Source organism: Haliotis rubra, unplaced genomic scaffold (genome assembly GCF_003918875.1).
Source record: "Haliotis rubra isolate DU_JTF1 unplaced genomic scaffold, ASM391887v1 Scf43, whole genome shotgun sequence".
NCBI lineage: Eukaryota > Metazoa > Mollusca > Gastropoda > Lepetellida > Haliotidae > Haliotis > Haliotis rubra.
The window spans coordinates 1,346,772-1,368,102 of NW_025767113.1; the positions used below are offsets into that span (position 1 = coordinate 1,346,772).

At 43.1% G+C, this 21,331-nt stretch overlaps 1 protein-coding gene across 1 annotated transcript; it reads right to left on the minus strand.

Annotated features, from left to right (window-relative positions):
- Window positions 1-11,249: 11,249 nt before the first annotated feature.
- Window positions 11,250-20,809, minus strand: LOC124288930 (calcium-activated chloride channel regulator 1-like). The gene is given in 14 exon segments (XM_046725522.1): window positions 11,250-11,384; window positions 13,360-13,526; window positions 14,653-14,737; window positions 14,739-14,927; window positions 15,013-15,117; window positions 15,230-15,352; window positions 16,004-16,113; window positions 16,248-16,349; window positions 16,421-16,436; window positions 16,571-16,801; window positions 16,967-17,251; window positions 17,875-18,140; window positions 19,576-19,870; window positions 20,599-20,809. Coding segments are annotated over 13 exon segments (2,103 nt in total). The 5' UTR covers window positions 20,803-20,809; the 3' UTR covers window positions 11,250-11,384; window positions 13,360-13,434.
- Window positions 20,810-21,331: the final 522 nt, after the last annotated feature.

A 21,331-nucleotide genomic window follows, 5' to 3' on the forward strand; every position in this document is an offset into this window, starting at 1 on the left:
CATGATACACGCTATTGGACATCCACCAAGTAAAAATGCAAGAATAACATCATCATCTTGATCCCAGATCTTAACAAAAGTTTCTACATCCAGAATATCACATATGGAGTTAAAAAGTTCATTTCTGTCATTCATATTTATCGTACATGACATAAACACGTGCTTTACAATATCATTGGCGACAGTTTTGCATAAACATTCTCTTGAAACAATTTCAGCTGATCCATAGAATACAAGTCTTGCAATATCAGTTAACTGGTCGTTCTTCTCTGCAGCTAGCATCCAGAGATAGTTTTCATTACTGGATCTTGTATTGATATATCTTGACAGACTTAGTCGTGAATTAAGATGAACATAAAATAGATTTTCTCTATGAGATTTAGTAGCATCATTTACGGCATTGGACCAGCATTTCTTACTGATGAATTGACCATTATTGACATAGTTAGCTAGTATATCGTTTAGGTTATACTTATGTACAAGTTGCAGCATATTGTATATCGGGGATTTTCTACTATATACATTGCATGTAGAGCTATCTGTACACATAAATTGACCGAGGCGAACTAGAAACATTACTTTAAAAACACAGTTATACTTTGCATTACATAACCTTCCTAATAGGTAGAGGGCTGTTTTATCTATGTAATACTGTAGTGGCATGATACCGATACAATCCAATACAACAATACTGGGAGTGCGCTTGTGTAGTCCCTGAACCTTTTTTACAAAATTGCCGTTGTACAACTTCAAGCATTTCATGCTCTTTAAGAGGCAGTTTACCCTATACGTTACATCCATAGAGGCCACATGATAAGATTACCCTCTCCCAGATACGTGCTGCAGATATCGGGTTAAGACCTCCAAAATACAACCCATTATTATGATTAGTGTTCATGAGTACTCGTAGCTTTTCACATGCAGATTTTGTACGTTCAAGTGATGATTTACCTGTACTGAGATGTACACCTGCATATTTAATAGATTTCCTTTGTGAAACATGCATATCACCAATTAATACATTACTGATGTTAACGTTATTGTTTGAGCATTCAAAGTGTAGAACCGCACTCTTGCTTACATTGTATTTAACTGCCACTTATGAGCATAGTTTTTAGCGACATCGAGAAGATTTTGCAGGCCTTTGGTAGAGGAACTCATCAGAGTAGTATCATCAGCAAGAAGTATCCCAGGGCATTTACCCCTATGGCAAATTTTAGCCAGAATCTGAATTCCCAAGTTCATATTGGAGGTCATTCATAAATAATGTGAATAGCCAGGCGGACATTACTTCACCTTGGCCTAATCCTTGATTGACGGGGAATGTATCCGATTTAAACCCTTCAAAGCATACAAATGATTCCATGGAGCTATAGGAGAGCCTTAATATTCTCCATAGTTTACCCGTTATTCCAATAGCATACAGCTTAATAAATAAGCCATCAAGGCACACCCGATCAAATGCCTTTTCATTATCTGAGAATGCACAGTATACAGGCGACATCCTTTCATTGTAATATGCAATGTTTTCTTTTAACGTCAGTACGGCGGTTTCAGCACCATAGTGACGCCTAAATCCAAATTGCAGAGGATGGGGAAATTCTATCTTAGTATCTATCCAGGACTCTAGTCTGTTAAGGAGAAGTCTTTCAAAGAGTTTACTTCATACAGACGTCATGGTTATTCCTCTATAATTGGCAGGGTCATGTTTTGGTTTACCGCTGCCCTTGTGTATTGGAAGAATTTGACCTATAGAAAATGATTTAGGAATGTATTCAAACGTAATACTGGCATTGAATAGTAAGGCAATATGATGCAGCAGCGATCTACCAGCCTTCTTTATGTGCTCATTCACTATACCGTCAGGACCAGGCGACTTTCGTAATTTTAAGTCGTTTTACCGTACAATGGATTTCATCTTCAGTGAATGGACAGTGCAATGGCGAACCGATGTCGTTATGCATGTCATCGCTTGTTTCAATATTAGCAATTTGCTCTTTCACATTCTGAGCATGTACATAGTCACATTTTACATCAGGGTAGGAGTCGCTAGTGAATGGAAATAAAGTCCAAACAGACTGCAAATATCCTTTCTCTCGTAGCAAGTTTGAGAATCATAGGTAAGTTTTCAATATTACCTTTGCAGCGTTTGTAACGTTTTGTAGTTTTGTAGAATTCTTTAACATCTACTTCTGCTGCTTCGTAGATTTCATCAAATCTATTTTTAGCTAACTGGTGTTTTGCATGGCGATGTTTCTTACGAAATAGCCGTTTACTTTCTTTATATTTTGCATAGGCAGCATCGTTTTTATCTCTAACTTTACCATTTGTAACCCACCGACGACGACAATTTCGCATTTCTTTATGCAGATTATTAAGACCATCTTTCTTCCAGTAAGGTTTAAGAAATGGCCTAAAGCGTGTGGATGGAATACTTCCGGCAACAGAAGCATGTAAGGAGCCTGTGATATAATCACAATAGTATTCGATGTAGTCTACATAGTTATCAAAGTGAGCATTGTTAATTTCAGTTCCAACAAAGTAGTTTTCTGTTTCATATCGATATAACATTAGATCAGTTTCACTTGCTTTAGTCCAGTTTAAGTTCTCTCCATGATAGTACCCAACATGTACAGGAAGAAGTATACAGACAAGTATTGGTAGGTGATCTGAGATGTTATATGGGATGCCAGTGTCAATGACATATCCAGTTACACAGCTTAGTGAATCAATGTCTACAAAGACATAGTCAATTAATGATTTTACTTTGTTACATTTACTATGGAAAGTGTACCTTGACTCGTCAAGTGGAACCACAGAATAAAGGTGACGGTCCCTAAGCAGTCGTAAGAGGCACCTAGCCCTGGGTTTCATATTAATATCATGACTGATATCAGTATTAAAGTCTCCTAGGAGGTATGTTGGGTATTCTTGAGAGAGAATATCATAAAGTTCCATAATATCGTACAGTTCTTCATAGTACACACTGTCAAGGACATTTGTCTATGGCAGCCTAGTCCCAAGTATATACACATGGCTGGTACAGATGGCAGTCTAGTCCCAAGTATATACACATGGCTGGTACAGATGGCAGTCTAGTCCCAAGCATATACACATGGCTGGTACAGATGTGCAGTTTGATACACAGTACGTGGCGGCTGTGGTGGGTGTCAATAAGAGTAGCTTTACACCAGTCACCTTTCCGTACAAACATGGCTACACCTCCAAAACCTCGTTGGTGCTGGTTAGAGTCACAACTGGATTTAGAATACACATTAAATTTGTCATCTAGTGTCTCCAGAGACTGTGAATTTTCCATGTCTAGCCAGTGCTCTGTAACAAGCACGACGTCACATATGTCGAGTTTATTGCACAGCTCAGACTTTCAGTGTTTGATACCACGAATGTTCCATGTCGTTAGGTTAACGAGGGTCATCAGTGTACATCCATAGATGGTCAGACTTGCAAGATAAGGCATCATGGTTAATATTCACTCTCGCCTTGTTTATCATTAGAGTACCATGTATTCCGGGGAACCCATTCTCTGCAGTTCACGTTCTCGGGCCAGAATGTGTTGTCGTCCAATATTATCTTGGCACACTGTACAGGGACTGCAATACGGATGGTAAAGGTCGGGTTAGAGCCTTCCCAATGTCGCAGGAGAATTATAGTCGTAATGGTCACGACCCGTTCTTTGGCGTAGTCAACGATAGCATCTTTCACTATGTCAAAAGATTGTATGTACAATGTGTATGTACAATGTAGGGTGTATATGTACAATGTAGGTGTATATGCACAATGTAGGGTGTAAATGTACAATGTAGGGTTTATATGTACAATGATTGTTGAATATGTACAATGCAGGGTTTACATGGAGATTGTAGGGTGTAAATGTACAATGTAGTTTGTTTATGCAGAATGTAGGGTGTATATGTACAATGTAGGGTGTATATGTACAATGCAGGGTGTATATGTACAATGTAGGGTGTATATATACAATGTAGGGTGTATATGTACAATGTAGGGTGTATATATACAATGTAGGGTGTATATATACAATGTAGGGTGTGTATATACAATGTAGGGTGTATATGCACAATGTAGCGTGTAAATGTACAATGTAGGGTGTATATGTACAATGTAGGTGTATATGCACAATGTAGGGTGTAAATGTACAATGTAGGGTTTATATGTACAATGATTGTTGAATATGTACAATGCAGGGTTTACATGGAGATTGTAGGGTGTAAATGTACAATGTAGTTTGTTTATGCAGAATGTAGGGTGTATATGTACAATGTATGGTGTATATATACAATGTAGGGTGTATATGTACAATGTAGGGTGTATATGTACAATGTAGGGTGTGCATATACAATGTAGGGTGTATATATACAATGTAGGGTGTATATATACAATGTAGGGTGTGTATATACAATGTAGGGTGTATATGCACAATGTAGGGTGTATATGCACAATGTAGGGTGTATATGTACAATGTAGGGTGTGTATGTACAATGTAGGGTGTATATGTACAATGTATGTTGTATATGTACAATGCAGGGTTTACATGGAGATTGTAGTGTGTATATGTACAATGTAGGGTGTATATGTACAATGTAGGGGGTATATGATCAATGTAGGGTGTATATTGACATTGTAAGATGTATATGTCCAAGGGTAAATGTGTATGTACAGCGTGCAGTGTTTCTGCAACCTGTTTCTATTTTCAGCTTGGTAGTTGTGTGTGTAGTCAACTGGTTGCTATGTTTTGTGTTGTATGTTCACCAGTTTTTATGTCATGTCTTCCTGGTTCTTATCTCCGATATCCATGGGGGAAGTTTTCTTATCAGAAGTCACGCGTCCTCACCGGATCGAACCCATCAATCAAATGGCATTCGATCAACAGATCTCGCAGCAAATTAAGGGACACCTGGTTTTTAAAATATTACTGACGCTTGTTTTTTTTCAATCATTAGATGTAGTTTTTTCACCACCTACGTCACTGTGGGCTGTCCGCAAAATCTGCCATGTACAGGGTGACTAGACAGTGGTAGTTTTATTCACTATCTACGTCACTCTGGGCTTTCCCCCATTGCTGTGATGTACAGGGTGACTACACAGGTAGTTTTGTTCACCATCTATGCCACTGTGGGCTTTACCCCATCGCTGTGATGAATAGGGTGACTAGACATTGGTAGTTTTGTTCACTATCTACGTCACTGTGGGCTTTCCTCCCATCGCTGTGATGTACAGGGTGACTAGACATTGGTAGTTTTGTTCACCATCTACGTCACTGTGGGCTTTCCCCCATCGCTGTGATGTACAGGGTGACTAGACTGTGGGCTTTCCCCATCGCTGTGATGTACAGTTGACATTGGTAGTTTTGTTCACCACCCTACACTGTGGGCTTTCCCCATCGCTGTGATGTACAGGATGACTAGACATTGGTAGTTTTGTTCACTTTCCACTATCTACACCATCTACGTCACTGTGGGCTTTCCCCATCGCTGTGATGTACAGTGACTAGACATTGGTAGTTTTGTTCACTATCTACGTCACTGTGGGCTTTCCCTTATCGCTGTGATGTACAGGATGACTAGACATTGGTAGTTTTGTTCACCATCTACGTCACTGTGGGCTTTCCTCCCATCGCTGTGATGTACAGGGTGACTAGACACTGGTAGTTTTGTTCACTATCTACGTCACTGTGGGCTTTCCTCCCACGCTGTGTTAAAGATAAAACTGAAACAGACTGATGACCACTAAAAACTAACAATGCCTCAGGCACGAGTGAGTGAGTGAGTTTAGTTTTACGCCGCACTCAGCAATATTCCAGCTATATGGCGGCGGTCTGTAAGTATCCAGTGATCAACAGCATGAGCATCGATCTGCGCAATTGGGAACCGATGACGTGTGTCAACCAAGTCAGACAGCCTGACCATCCGATCCCGTTAGTCGCCTCCTCAGGCACGTAGGTAGGGTGTCCTCCAATTACGCAGACAGCCAGTTCGCAGACACATTAAAACAACAACATTTACGGTTCAGTGAACATATCATCTACTACATGTTACCTACACATTATAATGGAATAGTCCAAATAAAAACACAGGAACAAACTGAAGCTATATCATTTATTTTGAAAGATGGACGAAAAGACAGTAATTGGAATTTATATTGCTGCAATATAAAAACAGTTTATTTTCATAAACATTTCGGTTTAACTTTCTAGACTAACGGGAGTCGGCATCATCATATTGAAAACATTAGCTTAGCTATTAGAAATTGCGTCACTGTTGTATCATATAAATCAAATAAAGACAAATGTGAACCTAAATATTATTCATATGAAACAAAGAGGTTATATGTTTTTGACACAATATTAAGATACATGGCGAGTGCACTTTATTACTATTTATTTAGAATTAATATTTAAAATATGACGCATCATGTCAATGTGGCCATGGATGTGAGAATGTTTTATATTACTTCCTCGAATGAACTCTTTTTCACCCTTACTGTGTATACAGCGCCGTTGAGCATCTGTGATGGAAACTAGGCGCTGTACAAGTCAATTATTATTATTATGTCCATTGTATACTACTCAAGGACATAAACTGTTACAATCTTTAGAAAGTATTGTTGAAATTAGAACACTGATTGGTATTAATCGTATCTTACATGGCAATGCAGGTGTCTCATTTACTGCAAATCAGAATGTTTTCAAATATGTACATATCTATATCTCTCCAACAAACGTTTTCTCAGTGAACTTCTGTTGCACATATGCTATTATTGGGAGGGGTCTTTTCTATCAATAAACACAATCAAACCTCTCAGTGACAAACCTGTTTTATATTCGATAGTAATTGATAGTGAAATCAATTTGGAGAAGAGAAATCATTTATCATTTAATCACAACAAAGTTCTATTTACCTACAATCAAACTTCTCAGTAACGAACCTGTTTCAGGCTCACCCTGCTCTACTCAGTAGACAGTGGACTGTTCCATTATACCAGTAGGTGTTACCCTAATTAACCTTCTAGTTCAGTGTCTGTCAATTGGGTGTCTGTCAAATTGGTGTCTGTTAAATGGGAGATAACCGTAGGTAGAGTTCATATGGATCCCTCCCCATGTTGGTGTGTTTGGCAACCAACATGCCGGCCAAGCAGCCAAAGCGGCACTTTCATACCCAGAGGTTAACTTAAACATACCATTATCTAAAATCGAAATAAAAAGCCTTTCAATACAAAAAGTCTTCCTAAGTGGCAAAATAAATACCAAAATTCAATTTCTAAACTGAAAACATCTAAACCAAAAACCACTGAAAAAATGCCTAAAAACTACCTCAGGGCGATAACCAAATTACAAACAGGGAACCCCAAATTAAGGTCCCATTTAAATAAAACAACATAAAAAAACACCAAACAGACAAATGCACTGAAACAGAAACGTCCGACCATATCGACACCCTATTACGCTGTATACACTGCCACCAACACAGAATGGTGCTCCAGAGTTCACTAACTCACACCTAACACTACAAACACTCCTGACACCACTATATAATACCTAAAACTTAGGCATATTTCTCCTCAAAACCGGCCTTATAGTTCGCTTATAATCCCACATAACCAACTGGTAATAACATAAGAAAGTAATACAAAACAAAACAAATACAAAACAAATTGGCAAATTTCAAATTTCCAAATTCAAAATGCATACAAATTTAATTATGCAACACTAACGGCCCCCTTCAGGTTTCCACATATGTCAGGGCTGATGAGGACGGTGGGAAAGGATGCGAATCTTTGATTAGTAATGTATATATTGTTTATAAAGTATGCACGATCATACAGAAATATATATTTTACATCATGAAAATGTATTTTACTCCAACCAAAGATATCGTATTGAATCAGAGGTGCAATATCTTGGCAATAGCAACAGCAACCGTAGCACCAACAACAGCAGTCCCTAGCGTACCGCTGACAATGGTGCTAATTACAACCGGGCTTGCCGAGTTCCTCTGCATCGGCAGTGTCGTGGCCGACTGCATCGGTAGTGTCGTGACCGATTGCATCGGTAGTGTCGTGACCGACTGCATCGGTAGTGTCGTGACCGACTGCATTGGTAGTGACGTGGACGCCTGCATCGGTAGCTTTATTTGTTTCGGCAGTTACGTGGCCTGGAAGTGTTACTTGTTTGAAAGTTGCCATAGCTATGTTGGACTTATCAGAGCGGTGATTGACTTCATCAAAGGTCACCATGGCAAACCCGACCGTCGTCCAACCAACGGGTGTCTTGATCGTCATCTCCTCCCTGCTGTTGGCGGGGCTGGGCGCCAAATGTCCAGATATGATCATAAATGGTGTCACCATTAGGCAAGAAGGAAACCCATTTCTCAGTGCGGCAGCAGTTTCTGCGATTCGTATTTCATATCTGGAAGCTGAAAAATATACTCAGAAAATTGATTTAGAAACAGGAATCAATCTGCTATCTATTATGAACGTATGATATAAAACGTCCAGAAATATCGGTGGTGCGAGATCCTGCATCTTAGGGAGATATTAAATTTGCATATTTGTGAGTAGGAGGAAAATCGCCATTGGTAAGATTGGTGCCAATTGTAGACGGACGTTACAGGATCACATAGCCCACGCCTTTTATGGTAAGATTGGTTTCCCATTGTAAACGTACGTGACAGGGTCACATAGCCCACGACCTGTATGGTAAGATTGGGTGCCAATTGTAGACGTACGTTAGAGGATCACATAGCCCACGCCTTTTATGGTAGGATTGGTTTCCCATTGTAGACGTACGTTACAGGGTCACATAGCCCACGACCTGTATGGTAAGATTGGTTTCCCATTGTAGACGTACGTTACAGGATCACATATCCCACGCCTTTTATGGTAAGATTGGGTGCCAATTGTAGACGTACGTTACAGGGTCACAAAGACCATGCCTTTTATGGTAAGATTGGTTTCCCATTGTAGACGTACGTTACAGGATCACATAGCCCACGCCTTTTATGGTAGGATTGGTTTCCCATTGTAGACGTACGTTACAGGGTCACATAGCCCACGACCTGTATGGTAAGATTGGTTTCCCATTGTAGACGTACGTTACAGGATCACATAGCCCACGCCTTTTATGGTAGGATTGGTTTCCCATTGTAGACGTACGTTACAGGGTCACATAGCCCACGACCTGTATGGTAAGATTGGTTTCCCATTGTAGACGTACGTTACAGGATCACATAGCCCACGCCTTTTATGGTAAGATTGGTTTCCCATTGTAGACGTACGTTACAGGGTCACATAGCCTACGGCTTTTATGGTAAGATTGGGTGCCAATTGTAAACGTACGTTACAGGGTCACATAGCCCACGCCTTTTATGGTAAGATTGGTTTCCCATTGTAGACGTACGTTAGAGGATCACAAAGCCCACGCCTTTTACAGTAAGATTGGTTTCCCATTGTAGACGTACGTTACAGGGTCACAAATCCCACGCCTTTTATGGTAAGATTGGTTTCCCATTGTAGACGTACGTTACAGGGTCACATAGCCCACGCCTTTTAGCTTCCCTAAATGTAATTGGAATTCGGATTTTTTCGTTGTACCTAATTTTGGAAAACTCATAGTCCTTGTTTACCTAACGTCGATGTACCATCATATTAAATCATTTATAAACATTTTCCTTCGTATTATGATGATAATAATATTGGTGATTCCAATGTTAACAGGTTCTCCTTGTCGAGTCCTTTTCTAATGATATTGGCATGACATTTGGACGCGACAAATGTAATGCTTTTCATTTGAAACGTGGCAAGGTAACTAATAATGGATCGGCCAAACTACAAGGGAATTATTGAGTTATTGAGCATCTTGTGGAAGATCAGGCCTACACCTATCTTGGAATGTAAGTTCGAGACAAGCTCCAGAATGCCCACATTCAAGACAAACTTCGGACTGAGTATAAAACTCGCTAAAAAAAAAACCAAACAAAAGAAATAACTGGAGCTCAGAGCTTAATGCTCGAAACAAAGTCAAAGCCACCAATAATTTTGCTGAGCCAGTCCTTTCCTATGCCTTTGGAGTAGTTGATTGGACGAAACAAGACATCCTGAGTCTTGACCGCCTGACCAGAATATCATGTCTGATAACAGAGCCCACCACCCTCGTTCTTTCGTTAATTGTGTATATATGCCAATCAATTGTGGAGGTCGGGGTTTGATTAATGTGGATTGTCTTCACAATAGAATGTTATTGTGTAGTTTTGCACATATTTATTTATCGGTTGATCCTCTGGTGATGCATGTCAAGACTCATGATGAAAGCAAGGAATTCCCCAACTATTTTAAGCGGGCCAAGATCGTTGGACAGAATCTGAAATTTGAGGTTGATTTTGTTGATGGCCATGTACTGCTGGACGGTACAGCGATGGGAGTAAACCAGGTGAAGTCCTTCACCAAGTCTGCCCAGAGTCGGTCATTTGTGGAGAAGCTTTCTGACAAGCCACGGCGTCGTGTGTACATGCAGTGTGTGGAACAGAAGAGTAATCCAACCGACTTCTTCGCCTGGATGAAGTCGGCTGGTCTTAAATGTGAAACAGACGGCTTTCGTTTTGCTGCCTAAGACCAGTCACTTCCCACTTGCAATCGCCAAATGTGATCCATAAACAAAATATCAATATGACATGAGGACTATGTAATGAATTCACAGAGACTGTCCAACACCTTGTCGGTGGATGCCCTTCCTTGGCACAAACAGCATATCTTAAAAGACATGATGGCATGACTCGTTGCTTTTACTATCGTCTCCGCCATGCTTGTGGCTGTGACTCTGACGCCCATCCATGGTACGACCCTGAACATGTCCAGGGCGTCATGGAAAATGATGCTTTCAAACTTCTGTGGAATAGGCCCATATACAGCTTCAGAAGAATTCCAGCCAACAAACCTGATCTTGTCCTTTTTGATAAAGCTAATGAATTTATTCATATCATTGAATTTTCTGTCCCTTTTGTCAGCAACGTGATTGGCAAGATTCAGGAATAGCATGCTAAATAAGCGGACCTCGCCTTTGAAATGTCTCGCTTGCATCCCAAGTGTACTGTTGTCAGGCTCCCAATTTGTTCACAACAAACTCACAACAAGCAAAATATTTACCAATGCCGACATTGAGGTCGTCCCCAGGTGCAGTCCAGGTCAAGGTCACTGTATGATTTCTGGTATTAAAAGGGATGACCTTCAGATCGGTGACTCTACTCGGGGCATACAGGTCTTTTCCTTTCTCAAAGCCATCCACGTCCATTGCACCAGCAGAGGTTGTGCGGGTGAAATTCTCGACAGGTACAGTTGTGACAGGGGAGCACTGTCTGGAAACAAACCATGATATGATACAGATCTACAAGGTAACAGTGAATGTCTTAGGTTCAGATTATTTGTTTGGAATATTGCAGTTTCTATCATATATCGCCCGGTTTTCAGCAAACATACACTAACCTTAGATCAATCCTTGTGGTTCTAAGGATCTCAAGTTACTTGATGTGGTTTTAACGATCTCAAGTTAATTTTGATGAATTTTGATTCTAGTCTCATGTACCAACTGGAATGCGAACTTCATTGTTTGTTTGGCGCGACAGCTACAAGGCGACCACTTCCTGTGATAATGATAGAGTGTGCGAGTTATTCAAGATTGAAAACCTGACCAACGCGCAAATGAACGCCCCATAAGACCTGGATCACATTTGCCACGGGCGCCGTACGATAAAGTAGTCTACCCACGATTTTTTAAGCATCGTGGGTGACCGCGGGCTACGTACGACGTTTGTGTTCACATTGTCTATCATGTGATTTCCTTGTTGACAGGCCGAGGCAAACCAGCATGGAGGCTGCAGGGATATCTTATGGCCCTCATACGGAGTTCTTATGGAGGCCGAGCGATGATCGCGAGGTAGCAGTTCAGATATCCCACGTTCCTTTGGTTCCCAACGGTTTATTCCTGGTTTGCCACCCCACTGAAGGAGATTAAAACTAATCCTGTTTTTACAAGTAGAGGGGCATATCATCATTTGAACTCTAATTAAACAATCCATCGGTGAATCTCTTAGTTAGACGTGCATCAGCCTTGCCCCTGATCAGACTGAACGACATCGACGATGTCTGGTTACATGCTCTTGAAGACGCAGACTTGACAAATCCAGCAGTGTTAATGTTTAGCGATTATGTTACTGAAGTGTGGATTGACAGCGCAGGGAGATCAGAATGGAACCATTTCCACTCTAGCGGCCCCCGTACCAACAACCATGTCGAAGGATGGCATGAGGTTGGACACTCGCACCCTAACATATTCCACTTCATTGACATCCTGAAGCAAGAACAGTGCCACACAGAGAATGTCATCGGTCAGCTACTCATGGGAGGGAAGCAGCCCCCCAAGAAGAAGAAATATCGAAATATCGACCATCAACTCCAGCTTGAGAAAGACCTCCTGTTAGCCGGGCAGAAAACTCCATATCAGTATGCCGATGCCTTGTCGTATCTGGTTGGACTTTAAAGATGGTATATGAGTGTTCTGTGTATAGCAATAATTTGACATGTTATAAGTATGTAAAAGCATCATGGGAAAATGTGTCATACTGACAAAAACTTCAGTCATGGTACGTTAAGTCATGTGATATGTATAGAAATATACGTTGAATATTTCATTTTTTGAATGTATATTCATGTGAAATGAAAAAAAAAATTAAGGAAATATATCGCCACCACATGTCTAAATGTTGCGATGACCCCCACCTAACCCCATTGTTCTACCAATTACCACACCTGACTGCACAGCCTAATTTAAACAATAGGAGGTGGCAAATCAGGAAGACCCCTTACCAAATAATCGTGCGTTTACCGCACGGTCACCGATCCGAGCGAGGAGGTGCCCGTGCAGTGTACGTGCGATGCCACCTACGCGCTACGGGCTAACGATTTTTACATTTATTAAAATTTGACAAACCGCGTTGTTTGCCAAAATCTTAGAGGCTGCGGCGCCCGTCGGATCGAGCGATAATCGTACGGGCGGGCACCGTAGACCCATCGCCGTAGACTCATCTCCATTAACGCTGGCGGTGGTAAGTCCTCTCTGACCCGTTTTCTTTTCCCTCATCTCGTCGTTTAATTAGTGGGTAAAATGTAAATGAAATTGAAGGGCTGGTAACCTGAGATAGAGAGCACCACGGTAATGGACCGATGGGCTAGTTCAGGTTTACCCAAATGCGAGCTCCGGAGGGACGTAGAAGATACTTTCGGCGTAATGTGGTGACAAATAATGCCCTCATCTAAACACAAATAGATACATACTGGGAAGTCTTGAGTTTGCCCTCCCGAAGGCGGGACCTCCCTGAATGAAGTAGCGTGTTTTGTGAGCGATGGTCCTCACGTCCACATCCAGGGAGTATCTCTCTCGTTTCCGCTGAACTGGGTGAAGTACACGGAATACACCCCGTCGTCGGCCATGTTGTCCGGCACTGTAACAGGGACAGCCTCTCGTTAACGATGTTCATGTATATCAGAGTAGTTCATCTCACTTGTACTTAGTGTGAATCTAGTTACATATATCGTACCGTAATCTGTTTGATTATCAAATTACAAGTTGATGAACAAAAAAGAAAAAGTATTATGCTTTATAGATAACAACTTCTTTATTATATATGATGCGACGTATCGGTATAGCTTCAATACCGTTGTCAGGCAACAGTGAAGTAATACAGTACAGAACCGACCTATATACATGTAGCAGGGAGTAAGTGAGACAACTCATGTTGTCCCTTCATGTTGCTTGATGCCGAAACGTCGCATCATAATATAATAAAGAAGTTGTTATCCATAAAGTATTATACTTTTTCTAACGTATCGTATATTTGGGATTACACCTTCTCAGTAAAGTACAGATTCTAGTAACGTTTTTGGTTGAGTCCAATCCGGGATTCGAACCCACACTCTCAGTCAGGACCCGCCAGCACATAAAGTCAGCGATCTAACCGAATCAGGCACCCAGGCTTCAATAGAGGTGAAAGTGGTATACTTGGTGTACCGACCTGACGAGTGACGACTGACACGGCTTACACGACAGAAAGCTTTGAATACAGAATGTCATGTAGAAGGTGGTTCATGTAATACTAGTATTTGTCATGTTTGGAATTACACTTCCTCAGTGACGTCACTCAGTCTGCTTCTGATTCTATACACACACCACCTAACCAATAACCAAAGTTACATCTGGACACTTGTGGACACGTTCATGAACATACGTTGAAAGGGGCTGATGACTCCGAACCGAATCCGAACTTAAAATAAGTTGTAACTAATACGTTCTCATCGACATCTTTACAGAAAGCTACAATTCAAACTTCAAAATAATACAGGCACCCAAGACCCTGTATCTAAAACGGGTCACACCTCCTGAAACCACGTGGTCATTATGTGTATCCAGGAGCACTTCTCATACTTTCAAGAGTACTTGTGTACTCCTGAAAAGCGTCATACAAAATAACCGTATTGGAAACACACATACATACAGTCTCATACTATGTCCAATGCAATAGTATACTTTATATTTTCCACAATCTGTAGATAGACCCACGTTATACTTACATGTCCCGTCATCCTTTGGTTTTAGAGTCACGGGAAGACCAGTTGGTCGTTCTACAATCACAGTAACGTCAGCGTCGACAACGGGGGGAGTAGCCTTTGCGTACACTGACATAGACGATAGGTTTAACTGGGTTAGCTGCGGAGAGATCAGCGCCCGTGGAGGAAAGCCAGGAGTTGATCTCATAGGGTTGGGCGTGGTCCGCGGGGAGCGCCTTCACCACAAGGGTCACTGTGCCAGATGTCGGGCTCCACAGTGAATAGCGCCATACCCCTGTCTGAACACAGAAACAAAGTTAAAACACGAATGTCTCTGTGATGACTGAAACGGCCCATGATTGTTTTAGTAATAAACTCTTATACCTGTGCTTTGTGGAAGTTGAATCTGACGATGTTGAGTGTGGGGTCGATGGAATATTCACTACTACCTGAGGTATACTTCACGCCATCAGGGGATGTCAAGGTCACCTAAAACACAATAAGAAATGGCTACATAAGCTACATGATGGTGCACACGACCATATACATGTAGCTTGTCTAGGACGCTGGCTTCAGTGACTTGAAGAATGAACCCACGTACCGTCACTGATGTTCTATGCGGGAGGGTGAAGACAAACATTGTATCACTCCCAACTGTAGCGTCCATAATTACGTCGTCTTCCACAGTTGTACCGCCAGTCACAAACTTAGCTGCTCTCAATATCCTCAGACCAATTATCTGAAAACAGACCAGGGCCTTATGGAAGTCGAAGATTAGTCAGTTAAAACGCATTTGGAAAACCGCATTTGGCTCCACTCCATGTTCTCCCCGTTGTCTGGAATGTACATCTTCACAGTGGAGGGGCACTCGAAAGGAGGCCATTTTCATAGTTGGTAAAACCCAAATCTGGGTATTCTGACTTTTAGGAAACGTGTGAAAGTGTTTAGTTTTAGGCCGCTTTCAGCAATATTCCAGCAGTATCACGGCGAGGGGACTTCAGAAATGGTCTTCACGCACTGTACTGATGTGGGCAATTGAACCCTGGTCTTCGGCGTGATGAACGAACGCTTTAACTATTAGGCTACCCCACCGACTCCTCGTGCGATAGCGCACATGCGCATGGCATAATGGATCTTTACTAAGCTTAGCACCCAATACAACGCAAGAGTTGAAATAGCACTGGGTTCCTTCAGGCAGTTGATCCGACCAATCCGACATCTGAGAGGCCCGGACTAGTCTACAATGTTCCAGGAGTCATTATTTGAAACCATCTGACCCAAGTGGTTGTCACAAGCCATCCTCATATATGACTTTCCTAAAGAGGAATATATGACTACGTTAATAAGTTGATTTGCAACGATGTCGTGAACGTACCTCTATACGGACCCTGTTGTTACAGATGGAGATGTCTTTCATCAAGGTCTCGATGACGCTGTCGAGGACGGTGGACGTGGCGCCCTCAGAGTAGTAGGCGTATTGGCCACCTGGCAAACATCAGCAAACCAATGAAATAATCTCCTTCCTCCTGAATCCCATTGCATGGCTTAATGAAATGTTCTGTTGGAGCAACTGAGCATAGAGCATACTAAGCATATAAATAAGCATAGAGTTGACTGACCTGTTTCATTTGCTAGTTTCCCTATGGCACGGGCAGCTGCACTACTGTAGGCCACTGCGTGTACCCGGACTCCAGCCTGGAGTAACTGTCCTTTCACATCAGCTACGTAACGTAAGGTTGAACATTCTCCTCTCCATCTGTGATCAGCACTATCCTGCCTTCCTTTAACGCACCTGCATCTTGTAGCATCTGTCAGCAGCAGTTTATAGTCCATGTATGTAAAAGTACACATGCTGTACAGCAGTCAGTGTAACAACCGTCTTTCATCAGTATATATGACGCATATGCTATAAAAATACAAATAAAGATAAAGTTCTTTCTACCTGTTTAGCAAGAAGGAGTCCACTACCAATGCCGGTGCCACCTCCATAGTCATAGAGTGTCGGCAGCTGCTGTGAAACACGGTCTCTGTCAGCGGTCGTCGACAACACCGTCAGTGGTATTGCTTTAGACGCGGTGTAACTAAACGTTACCACCCCGACCTTGGTTCCCACGGGAAGGATATCTCTGATGAGTTTGTCTGCTGTCTGACCTTGTTTGAAGTAGCGGTCGTTCTAAAACACAATTCATTTCGATACCGCTTTACACATTCCATAACATGATGAATATAAGACCAATATAACATTGGCAGTCAAACTGTTTCGTGTGTACTAAATATCCTTTGTAGTGAGGTTCAGACTGTTAAGCCACCCTATATTGGGTTATAAGTCAACTCTTACCGATCGCATTGAACCGGAAACATCCAGGACAAGGACCACGGGTCTACCACAGGCTTCCCCTCCAGTGTGTGTTGTAGTTTTAGCGTTGAACAGAACGTTGAACGTCGGCCTTATCTCAGCCTCGGTCTTGTTGACGGGTGGGTTGGTACCTCCCCTGAAGTCGGGGCTCTCCAAGATGACGTCCCAGGTGCCCTTGCCCCCACACATCTTGTTATGCAGGTTCGGGGCCAGGTCGTTGTGAAGGTAATCCGGGTCATTGGTATTGCTCTCACAAAATGTAGTCACCTGCAATATAATGTATGATGTATCCTGGACACTTGCTGTGGACAACAATGCTGAAAGTGCCCAGTGGTCACATCATGAAAAACACCAAAACCAATGTATTCCGAGTTAGAACCGGATGTCCACATATGCATGTAGCAATCTTTTGTGGTCAAAGCATTCACTTAGACATTAATCTGTGTGTATCCACTGTATGACGTCATCAGTTATACTCATCGGGGAAAACGTTGTACAAACCACAACGTATTACTGAGCAATATTCAAATTATTGTTTTTTTCAGTAATCTGGGCCACATAATCTGATTGACATCATGATCAACAAAGACATGCATAATTCAATTCAACGACCTTGACCCCCCCATTCCATTCTTAATGGCTGCTCGGTACCAAATCTAACCCAGATCGTTACGGTCGAAGCCGAAACATCTCAGGATATAATACTATCATATATTATTTTGTATTGTTGACCTTATTTCAATGAATGTATTTTAGTCCTAATATTACTATACCTGTCAGTGTTTCATATTACAAAATATATCTGTATGAGGGTAGACAAAGTCCCTAGTATGTCGTTTTTTTTTTTTATACTCGTCACGAGGCAAAATGAATCGGTGAAAACACTTTACCGATTTGACGAAGACATCGTTCATGATGGACGCTCTAGCCGTGTTGCCGTCCACGTCCGACAGAAAGTAGCAGTCCTTCCCTGGCAGCTGTGTGGCCGGGTCGAGGCTGCAGTCCCCTTGTAGCTGGCCCTTGATGGAGTCGGTGCAGCCGGTGGGCATCAGGGTGTCGTCGTCCAGGTAGAAGTCGGGGAAGTCGGCGCTACCAAGTCCATACTCATCAAACACGCCGTAACGGAGATGCGCGAACTCATGGACGAGTGTCCGACCTGCAGGTCCCAGTCCAAGTGTTTTGTTTGTTATTTACAATTTCACTTACATATCCCATCAAATTCACAACGTTGTTTTCTGAGCCTTCGAACCACACAGATGTAAATACTTAATGGGAAACCTGACTTGATATGAGCAGCCTCAGGCACACCAGCATCAGAACACACAACAGGACCTGCTCACACAGCGGAATCCGCCCACACAACAGGACTTGCTCACACAGCAGCATCCTCACACACCAGAGACCGCCCACACAACAGGACCTGCTCACACAGCGGCATTCGTCCACACAACAGGACCTGCTCACACAGCAGCATCCGCCCACACAACAGACCTGCTCACACACCAACATCCGCCCACACAACAGGACCTGCTCACAAACCAGCATCCGCCCACACAACAGACCTGCTCACACACAAACATCCGCTAACACAACAGGCCCTGTTCACACAGCAACATCCGCCCACACAACAGACCTCCTCACACACCAACATCCGCCCGCACAACAGGACCTGCTCACACAGCAGCATCCGCCCACACAACAGACCTGCTCACACAGCAGCATCCGCCCACACAACAGGACCTGCTCACACAGCAGCATCCGCCCACACAACAGGACCTGCTCACACAGCAACATCCGCCCACACAAGAGGACCTGCTAACACAGCAACATCCGAACACACAAAGGGACATGCTCTCACAGCAGCATCCGCCCACACAACAGACCTGCTCACACACCAGCATCCGCCCACAACAGGACCTGCTCACACAGCAGCATCCGCCCCGCCACACAACAGGACCTGCTCACACAGCAGCATCCGCCCACACAACAGGACCTGCTCACACAGCAACATCCGCCCACCAACTTACAGCAGGACCTGCTCACCTGCTCTCACAGCAGCATCCGCCCACTCAACAGGACCTGCTCACACAGCATCCGCCCACACAACAGGACCTGCTCACACAACAACATCCGCCCGCAGGACCTCACACAGCAGCATCCGCCCACAACAACAGACCTGCTCACAACAAGAGGACCTGCTCACACAGCAGCATCCGCCCACTCAACAGGACCTGCTCACACAGCAGCATCCGCCCACACAACAGGACCTGCTCACACACCAACATCCGCCCACACAAGAGGACCTGCTCACACAGCAGCATCCGCCCACACAACAGGACCTGCTCACACAGCAGCATCCGCCCACACAACAGGACCTGCTCACACACCAACATCCGCCCACACAACAGGACCTGCTCACACAGCAGCATCCGCCCATTCAACAGGACCTGCTCACACAGCAGCATCCGCCCACTCAACAGGACTACGTCATACAACAGACCACATCCATGCAGTACCATCTGTCCATCTAACAAAGGTGAGTCCTCATGATTTACTGCATCATGATAAGTTGGTGAGATAAGGCTACCTACCTCCCTGGCCCCAGTTTGTCAGCCTGTACCGAGTATTGAGGACATATTCCGGAGTGAGGTGGATGAACTTCCCAGGCGTGCCACATCCAGCAGGCTGCTCCGTGTAGGGATTGTCCCCATATACTGGAGATGGCTGGTCGATTCGGATATCTGCTTCTTCAAATGTCTCATCCGTCGCAGTGCCCCAAGCTGGCTGTTTAGACCACGTGCCTGGGACAAGGAACGTGACGCTGCCAATGTAGGATCGTCTCCTGGTTGCCTGGTACAGCGCCCAGGAGGCATCAGTGATAATGCTCTGTAAGGAAGTGAATGTGTGAATACATTTTTACGCCGATTTTAGCAATATTCCAGCAATATCACGACGGGTTCACCAGAATGGGCTTCACACATTGTACCCATGTGGGGAATCGAACCCGGGTCTTCAGCGTGACGAGCGAACGCTTTAACCACTAGGCTACTCCGCCGTCCTCTGTAAGAAAGACATGATTGGGCATTATACCAACATATCATATGGCGTTATACAATGTCTTGTAACTGAGGTTTTCATTAGTCTAGGATTGAGGACAACACGTTACACGTCAATGTGTCATTGGTAATATCACTGAACATGGTGCAATACCAGGGGAGGGAATGGATTCATAATAGAAACATCTATCATGGTGGGCGAGCCGGATCACTAAAAATGAAAACATACTAAAACGTTTACTGTTCTTTATTAAATATGCAAAATTCAATTATTTTGTTTTTTGAAACAAGGGTGGTCTTGGAGACGAAATCGAACTTCATCACTGAACTAGACCAGTTCTCAGAGTCGTGCGGTCCGGTGCGTTTTCCTTTTTAGGCAGTATATTTTGGCTATAGCTCCCTTTTCAAACATGTTCTCATATTGTGTATAAAGTATGATCTATAGATACAGAAAGACTATCAGCTCACTAGCCCGACAGACATTCCAGTAGCAGGTCAGCCGTATGGCATGGAAATAATACAATAAATACCTGTTTCTGCACTGTTAACCTTGCTCACCTTCATCTCGGGTATCATGGTGTGGTTCTCTGGGACGCTGTCGTGAATGGCAACAACGAGGTTGTCATATTTGTTGTTGTGGATGGTGAGGATGGTGCTTCTGGTCGGGGAGAGTTGGAGAATCAGGAGAACCATCAGCAGGACAGGAGAAGACATGGTGCTGGACCTCAGAACAGGTGCTCTCTCTGAGGAGACCATGGACATACACAGGCTGTAGCGGCGTGAGGCGTAGTGCACCTGGTTAACTAAGCAACACACTCATTGGTTGTCAAGACACAGCTTATCTGGTACAGTCGCTTTGATGGACATTTCTGTAAGCCTGTATACGTGTAGTATGTCCGAGTAAATCTCATTAATATGAATACACAATGCCATGTATAAATTGGTGAAACGTAACATATGTTGTATTTGGGATTACACTTTCTCAGTAAAGTACAGATTCGAACACACACTCTCAGAGTAAAGCATCTAATCTCCAGCACTGAAAGTCATCGGTATAACCACTCAGCCACCTTTCCTTCTAAATCTCATTGTTTTCTTATACACCAGATGAAATGTTCCTGGTTGTCAAAGGTTGTCTCCTTAGTAGAAAACTTGGCATTTACAATAAACAGGCAGAAGAAATGTCAGCTACAGGTTTCGTTAACCTGGTGAAACAAAGGATCCATGTACTAGATAATCAGGCAGAAGAAATGTCAGCTACAGGTTTCGTTAACCTGGTGAAACAAAGGCT